Source organism: Orycteropus afer, unplaced genomic scaffold, assembly GCF_000298275.1.
Source record: "Orycteropus afer afer isolate SDZICR_OR568_19922 unplaced genomic scaffold, OryAfe1.0 scaffold00127, whole genome shotgun sequence".
Taxonomy (NCBI): Eukaryota; Metazoa; Chordata; class Mammalia; order Tubulidentata; family Orycteropodidae; genus Orycteropus; species Orycteropus afer.
In genome coordinates, this window is record NW_006921714.1 from 1,909,187 (window position 1) to 1,917,518 (window position 8,332).

General features: G+C 45.8%; 1 protein-coding gene across 1 annotated transcript; it reads left to right on the top strand.

Annotated features, from left to right (window-relative positions):
* Positions 1-1,208: 1,208 nt before the first annotated feature.
* CALM1 (calmodulin 1) lies at positions 1,209-5,180 on the top strand. The gene is given in 5 exon segments (XM_007944488.2): positions 1,209-1,245; positions 2,154-2,297; positions 4,352-4,458; positions 4,846-4,981; positions 5,152-5,180. Coding segments are annotated over 5 exon segments (453 nt in total).
* Positions 5,181-8,332: the final 3,152 nt, after the last annotated feature.

Consider the following 8,332-nt stretch of genomic DNA (forward strand, 5'->3'; position numbering starts at 1 on the left):
TGTCTCCTTAGGGTGATTCAAGGAAAACTTCCAGTGACTGGAGTAGAAAGAAAGGAAGACCCAGTCTTATGGGGGGGGAAATAAAAAGTTGTTTTTCCCTCAAATCAGTATGTTGGAGAGCATTGCTATTGTGAAAGTTTCCATTTTAAGAGTTCGAATGCAAGTAATGTCAGCTTTGCCTTAGGGTTTACCTCGGAACCGACTTCAGTAGGCGTCCTTTCCTTAACACTGGAATAGGTACTCCTTGAACCTCGAGTTCCCCTGGCTAAAGGCACAGGTTCAGTGTTGCAGAGACCAAATAATGCAAGTGAGAATTAGCTCAAGCCCAGTGTGTGTGTTCCTCTTATGTCATCCTTAAGGTGGGAAGGGTCAGTCATGGCCAGCAAATAGTTCACCACCTCTAGAAAAGAGAGGGACACACTCTGGTAGTTTCCTGTTGCTTAGTTTTTGCATTTTTTTAATTGCTCAGTTGTAAGACTTTTAGCTTGGCTTCTGCATGGCAGGGTTTGTCAGCGGTAGTAGGCTTTTAACAAATAACTGCCTAATTTAAATGATTGGAAAGCATTTATTCCATGGGAACTGAAGTTGGTGAGGTAACCCATTGCTGTATGTTTGCTTTTTTCTCTTAATTGTATCTCATAAAATGGAACCAAAAGCCTGTTAATCCGCCCAGTGCCATTACATAATGGCAGTTGGCAGATCTGGAGCATCCGCAGCCGTGCACAAGGTGTGCTAAAAAGCCTGACCCTGGATGCCATCCTGGGGGCTGGCTGCGGAGGCGCCGCTGTTGGGCTGGGTCACTTCTTGCATGCAAGTGGGGACTGCGGCGGCGTTGCTGGTGCAGTAGGTGGCGCTCTTTCTCAGAGCCTGCCACTGCAGCCAGTTCCATGGGGGCCTTTTGCCACTAGAGGTGCCATTTTTCAAATTATGAACTGACCCTCCCTAGTTAGACCTCGTTGCGCTCAGGGCAGGCCCAGCAAAGAAATCCTGCAGCAGCACATGGCTGTTACTGCCTTGCTGTTTTTTGATTTTGAAGTAAAGAGTCCTCTTTATTCTAACTGCCTTCACTAAGTGACAAAAATAAGATTCTCAAAGATTGATTTAAAAAGAAAAAGTTGATTTTGAAAGCGCACAACATTGAAAGTGTAATTGGGTAAACGACATGCTTCCCCTGCTGTCGGGACTGAATCACAATCTTTCCTTTCTCCATGTAGGCTGATCAGCTGACCGAAGAGCAGATAGCTGGTAAGTGGACGACCCCAGGAAGTCCCTGGAAGGTCAGAAGTAGCTGCCAACTTAGTTTTAGTGACTCCTTCCTGGCCCCCACCCCAGTCTGAGTAGGTTTCTCAAAATTTATTCAAATGAGAACAGTGAGAAATACTCAAGTCAAGAGTTAACTCTTGCTTGCCAATGTTTTGGAGAGAATAAGATGGAAGGAAGTGGACCGCGGACCCATTCATGACAACACTGAAATGCACTGTGCCTTTACACCTGAAAGTTTATCCGAACATTCTTGCACTGCGGGTCTTTTAGTCTTCCACCTCGAGAACTTAGCTTCCTGTCCTAGCGTTAGGGAAATGGGGGGGTGGGAGGAGTGTTAGGACTGTTGTCATAAACTGGGAAGGGAGTTCCATTAGTTTTGATTTTAGCATTTAGTATTCCCTGGAGGACTTGCTTTGAGAAAGTTTCTCTTTATAAAACCAGAAATGCTTCTCAGATATTCTGAACACTTGTGAGAACACGTGGGTTACCTGGGAATGCCCATTTTGAGCAAGCTTTGCATGTTGCCAGGAAATAAGTAGTGCCTGTGGCTGTAGACATTTACCAGGCAAGGAAGGAACTTCACGGAACACAAGGGCCAATCTTCACGTGAGCGAATGGACCTAGGAGTGGTTTAAGCATGTTTAAGCTTAGCCTTCTTTACAAATGGGAGAAGATAGTGGTTTTATGGAATTGGTCATCAGGAACGATGTTTGCTTTATGGACTGTCTCACAAAGACCAGTCTGACGAGACTCCTGTAGTCCTTATTTTAGCGAAGCAGTTTCAGATAACTTGCCCAACATGGATGGCTTGCTTTGGCAAGCCACAGGGAAGTGTGTGTTGGGGTGTCGTGTGAAGACATTGATTCTAAAGGGTGAACTTTTGTTTTCAGAATTCAAGGAAGCTTTCTCCCTATTCGATAAAGATGGCGATGGCACCATCACAACAAAGGAACTTGGAACTGTCATGAGGTCACTGGGTCAGAACCCAACAGAAGCAGAATTACAGGATATGATCAACGAAGTGGACGCTGATGGTAAGGCTTTGTAATGATGAACCTGTGTTGTGTAATTCAAGTTCAGACGTGTATGGGATTATTGCCTTTCAGGTCCCCAGAGCAAAACAAAGTTGCGAAGGTCCTTTCTTACAGACTGTTGACAATTAATAGAGATTATGGGGCTGCCCATCACCCAGCTCACTGTCTGGAACATTTGCTGAATCGGATCACTGTGTTGTTCTTTTCTACTTGGCCTTGACTTACAGCTCAGTCTTCATCAACTGGCCCATGAGCCTACACTGAGGCCTATGGGAAAGTAAAAATAAGTAGTCATGGATTTGCTCTTTTCAAAAGCTTGTTGTCTCAAGAGGAGGCACAACCTCAAGTAAAGTGGGTGAAGAGCGCTCTTAGTGGTTCATGTACAGCTGAGTACGGCGTGAGTGTAGGTGCGTGGCTGGAGTGGTTTGAGGCTCCTGCAAGGCTTGGAGTGGGACCTGTGATGCCTGAAGAGAGTAGACCTAGAACCGAACAGATGGGGAGGCTGTGGAAGGCGTGCGGAGCCAGAGTGAGCTTGCAGCGACCACCCCCGTAGCCGTCGGCCGCCCATTCCTCTAAACTCGAACAGTGGAGAGCGGACCTTGTGCTCACTTCCTTCAGGAAACAATTGGTTTCCCCAAGATGGCTGTGTGTAAATCATGTGTGGGAATACTGTTGTGAGCATGTAACATGGTAGGGCATAATTTTAAAAGAGAAGCTAAAAAACTTAGGTGTTTTAGATCTAGACTGGACTTTGTAGATAACTGACCTGATAGTAGCTGTTTAAAAACAGATGATTTAGTAGAAATAACGTTTGCCTGGTCATACATTCAGAAACCAAAGGGCTTTGGCTAAGCTCTTTTTCAGCAGTTTCAGCCCATTTGAACTTCTTGTCAAGATTTCCGTTCTTAACTATTTGGGAAGAGGAGACTCTCATCTCTAGCTTGACTGCAAAGCTGCTCTGTGATCTGGGAAGGTGGGCTGGCCCCCTGCTGTTACCTGTAAACCTGGTGACTGGAGAGGTGTATGGTGGTCCCCCAGTTGTGCAGAGTGATGTGTGGAGAGTGGTTGAGTTGTGCTGGCTACAGAATCCAGTATTTGTGCTGAGTAGCTGGGTAGTACTGAAGGACAGCTTCTCAAGATAACACGTCAGGAAGTTTACTTTGTCTTATGTGTGTATTAACAATGCTTTAGCGTTTGGGAGGCCACAGGACTTGAGGGGCCTCTCAGTTCCGATTTTAAGGTAGTGGTGAAAATGAGTGACTTAGCCTAAGGCTTTGTTTTCTTCTGATTTTATTTCCATGTATTTCAGGCTGTACTGTTAATTTCATGGCTTATCTTGAGGGTGTTCCTCTGACTTCTTGGTTGTGTAGACCAGGAGCTGTTTGTTGCCTTCCACATGCTTTTCTAAATACTAGTGGTCTAAGCTGCGAAAAGGCGTGGCTTTAATGGGGAATAAAGGAATGACGGTGGGGGAGAAAGGTGATGAGCCGTAATGGGGCTGAGAAACGCCCCCTGGAGAAGTTTCTAAGACTGTGGCCATGGTGCAGCAGCGTCGGCGTCCCCTTTCATTGTCCTGTGCTCTCCCGAAGCAGTTTTTGTAAGTTTGTAGCCCACTTGTAGGCCGCCCTAGGCCGTTAGCCGCACCAGCCGCCAGGGCAGAGTAAGGCCGGAGGGAGCGCCCTCGTTTAGGGGAAGGTGGTTGCTGGTGCTTCCCCGCTTGGGGAGGTGTCCGGCCTGTGAGGCTGGGAGCTGCTTTTCTCTTGGACGGTCCAGCCCACTGCAGTGGCCACAGGTCCAGGGGCACCGTTTCCTGTGCTTCAGTGCTTCCGTGGGCACTGACTGGTTTTCAGGGTGAAGCCTGTGAAATGGCCTGTGAATATTGAACATTTTGGACCTACAAAAATGGAGATTTCACACAGTTCAGCTTACTGAAATAATGAGCCAGTCTGTCCGAGGAAGTGCTTCCTACCCCACACAGTGGTTGTGCAATTCTTACTCAGAGTAGCGTTCCTGGAGTGTTATCTCACACGAGCTTTCTGTTTTTTTAATTTGAGGTAATGGCACCATTGACTTCCCGGAGTTTTTGACCATGATGGCTAGAAAAATGAAAGACACAGACAGTGAAGAAGAAATCCGCGAGGCATTCCGAGTCTTTGACAAGGTAATCCTGCGTCTACGTATGAGTATGGCATTTTTGGCTATCAGTTCTAAGTGCTGTAGCAACCTGTGATGGGCAGAACACTTGGCGTAACTGCCTGAGCCTTGAAGGCTCGCTTTCAAGTAGCCCGACTTAATGTCAGTAACTTTTTCAGTAGAGAAATTTGGAACCACGTGTCTCAATGGTTCCTACTCCTGTTGGTTTTTGAATAGCCCCTGTGTTTTCTGTGTTAGCCGCTTACACGCACTTGGTAGGTAGAGGTGGGAACTGAAGGTCAGAGAGCTGGGCGAGAGCAGGGTTGGCAGTTCCCTGAGTGGGCACAGTGAGTATGAGACCTACTCGCCCACCTGAACCTCTGTCAGTAACCGAGGGATCACCGATTGTTCACAGGATGGCAATGGGTATATCAGTGCCGCAGAACTACGTCATGTCATGACAAACTTAGGAGAAAAACTTACAGATGAAGAAGTAGATGAAATGATCAGAGAAGCAGACATCGATGGTGATGGACAAGTCAACTATGAAGGTAAAACACTGACTTTGTTGAGTTTATATGTAGACTGACCTTTAGCCTCTAGAGACACGTGAACCGAGTCACTAGATGTTCACTGTTTTATTTGACACAGAGCACAGATGTTTTGTTCTATAATGCTGCTTTGGAAGATAACCACAAGTTCTAATTATTTGTCTTTTCAGAATTCGTACAGATGATGACTGCAAAATGAAGACCTACTTTCAACTCCTTTTTTCCCCCCCTCTAGAAGAATCAAATTGAATCTTTTACTTACCTCTTGCAAAAAAAAAAAAAAAAAAGTTCATTTATTCATTCTGTTTCTGTATAGCAAAACTGAATGTCAGAATCCCCTCTGTCCACACACACACACAAAAAATCTGCATGTATTGGTTGGTGGTCCTGTCCCCTTAAAGATCAAGCTACACATCAGTTTTACAGTATAAATACTTTACTACCTTAATGATAAGGAAGCACTTAGTGGACTCCTTCAAGTTCCATTTGCTAATGATTAATAACACCGTTTGGGCTGGCCAGTTTTTCATGCATGCAGCTTGACGGTTCAGCACAGTCAGGCATTTGTATTAAAAACGAAAAATGAAAATACAAATTCAAAACCTGTTCAGATGGGTTCTAGTTCAATTTGTTAGTATCAGTTGTCATAGCTGGTTTACCGAAAAGAAACACATTTGAAATCGGTTCACTTCAGGTTGATGTGCAGAGAAATGGGTCAGGGATAGCCTGTTGAGACATCGCCCCACTGGTAGGATGGTCCTCTCGTGTGCCCGTGTGCTCTGACCCGTGGGGATGGTGACACGCCCTCGTAGCATGCCTGTCTGCGTAGGCTGGTTTAAAGGCTGCGTTGTGTTTGAGTGACATGGGTGTCAGGCTGTCACCATCCACACACATTTTTAAGAAAAGAAACCTTTACCAAGGGAGCATCTGTGGACTCTCTGTTTTAAAAACCTTCTGAACCGTGACTTGGAGCTGGCAGAGTAGGCTGTGGCTGTGGACTTCAGCACAACCATCAACATTGCTGTTCAAGAAATGACAATTTACGTCCATTCCAAGTTGTACATGCTAGTTTTTTTTTTTTTTTTTTCCAATAAAAGACCATTAACTTAAAGTGGTGTTAAATGCTTTGTAAAGCTGAGATCTAAATGGGAACAAGGCAATTGTAGGGGAGGCCTGCATACAGTTAATTGCCACAGCCCAGCACTGGGCTCCCATCCCCCAAGAGTAACCAACTTCAGAGCCTAAGACCTAAAGCCAAGCAGATGCCGACCTGTAGGTCTAGTTGAATTTTCACGGGGTGGGCGGGGGGGTGAGTTACGTTAACTTTAATGACCTATTGAGGCAGTCAGCTCTTAGGAAGATAGCACTTCCTCTCAAGCATGTATTTTTAGGAGTTCTCGGTCATACTGCTGGTATCTTTTTGGTGTAACTACTTGAGACCATCTGTGCAAGAGACATGATTTAGTGTGTCTGTAATTCAGTCCTCACTGTGTGGGGTTGAGGCTGTAGTCATTTTCCTAAGCCCGTCCCCAGTCCTTTCATCCCTTTTGATTCATGATTTTTAAGTTCATTATATGTCCCTTAACCTTTTACATTTTCTAAGTTCACGGAGCTCTGGTGGTATAGTGTTTAAAGCACTTGGTTTATTAACCAAAAGGTCAGCAGTTTGAACCCACCAGCTACTCTATGGGAGAAAGATGAGGCAGTCTGCTTCCAAAAAGATTGACAGCCTTGGAAACCCTCTGGGCCCATTCTACTCTGCCCTGTAGTGTCGCCAAGAGTCAAAATTGGCTTGATGGTGGTGAGTTTGTTTTTTCTAAGTTGACTTGACTTTGCTTTTTGTCCCTCAAGTAGAACTAGTGCTAGCCTCAGCTTGAGAGAGAACTCCAGCCCAGAGTGAGTTTTGTGTCGGATTATAAGCCTGTCGCCCAAACGAAGAGATGCTGCTACTGGTTTGGCAGTGGGATTGGCCTGTGGAGAACATCCAAGTTAAAGACGTTGCATTTTTCGAAATGGAGAACGGCTGTACATTTTTCTGAGTGTTAACTGGTTGTACCTTATTAGCAAGGAGATTTGGGTTGTGCTTGTCTGTGTAGGTGGTTTTAATTTGCCAGGGAACAGTGGCAGGCTGCTTGGAGGCAGTGGGGCGCTCTTGACAGCCAGCTGGGTGCATTTAGGACTGATTATCTAGCAATGGCATCCCTCCCCCCCAGCTTCTCCCTCTCCTGCTCCCTGTCTTTCTGGCATTTCACAGCTTGTCAGATTTCCTGCCAGAGGGGTGGGTCCGAGCAGTGGAGAGGGCACACGGCCCATCTGCTTCTGTGGCTGGGCAGTTGTCAGGGGGCCAGGTTGGGAGTTAAGGGTTGGCCTTCATACTTACCTGGATCTGAAGGAACACCCAAGAATACTTTGGTGGTGGTCTTGAGGTGACACACCAGGACCGAGGACTCCCAGGATGTCTGCAGGAGGCCTTTGAGGTCATAGCCTAGATGTTTGCCATAAGTGGGCTGATGATGCAGAATCAAGGTGTTGGCTTGTGATGAGTGACCTCCCAGCAATTTTAAAGGAGGAGGACAGATTTGTTTTAAAAACTCTCACCAAGTCTTTTTCTAGAAGCTGAGGATTCAATTTTATTGTCCAACAGCCTATCCTAAGGACTACTTTTGAAACCAGATTCTTATATGGCCAGGATCCTGTTTGGGAACCAGAAACCTTTCCCCAGGGAACTCTGAGTTCCAGTTTGCAGAGGTGAGGCAGACTCGCTGGTGGCCATTTCCCTTGGCTTTTATGTGGACAGGTGGCCCAGGGCTTGGGGGTTTGAGTCTGCATTGGTTTTTGAGAGGAAATAGCTGGGTATGGGGGCAGTGCTTGTCATACTGGTTAATAATTCTGTAAACTCTTGCTCCTATTCTATAAATATATACATGTATTTATATATATAAAGTGACTAGTGTAACTGGCATCCTGCTATAGCCTGAGACTTGCCATTGAAAAAAAAAAAGAAAAAAAAAACCACCCTCTGAGTGCTTGGCAAACTCTTTCCTGGTTTCGTTCTCCATCTGTTTGGGGTAGGTTGAGTAAGGCAAATGTATCTTGACATTTCAGATGGGCTTTCGAAGCCCTGTTGCCAAGGAAGGCTTTTCTGGTTTTTGTTTTTTTTTGACAAACGGATTTTTGCACACTTGTAAGTGGTGTCTTTTGGCGACTTAAAAACACACTGAAAATGAGCTCTTGTACATATTTTTATATTCTCTTTATAAACGCATGTCTAGCTGTACCGACATCGGGACGGACGGCTGTCCAGCTGGCCTCATGCTGCCCCTTCACCGTCGGCGGGGGGAGCGTATCTGC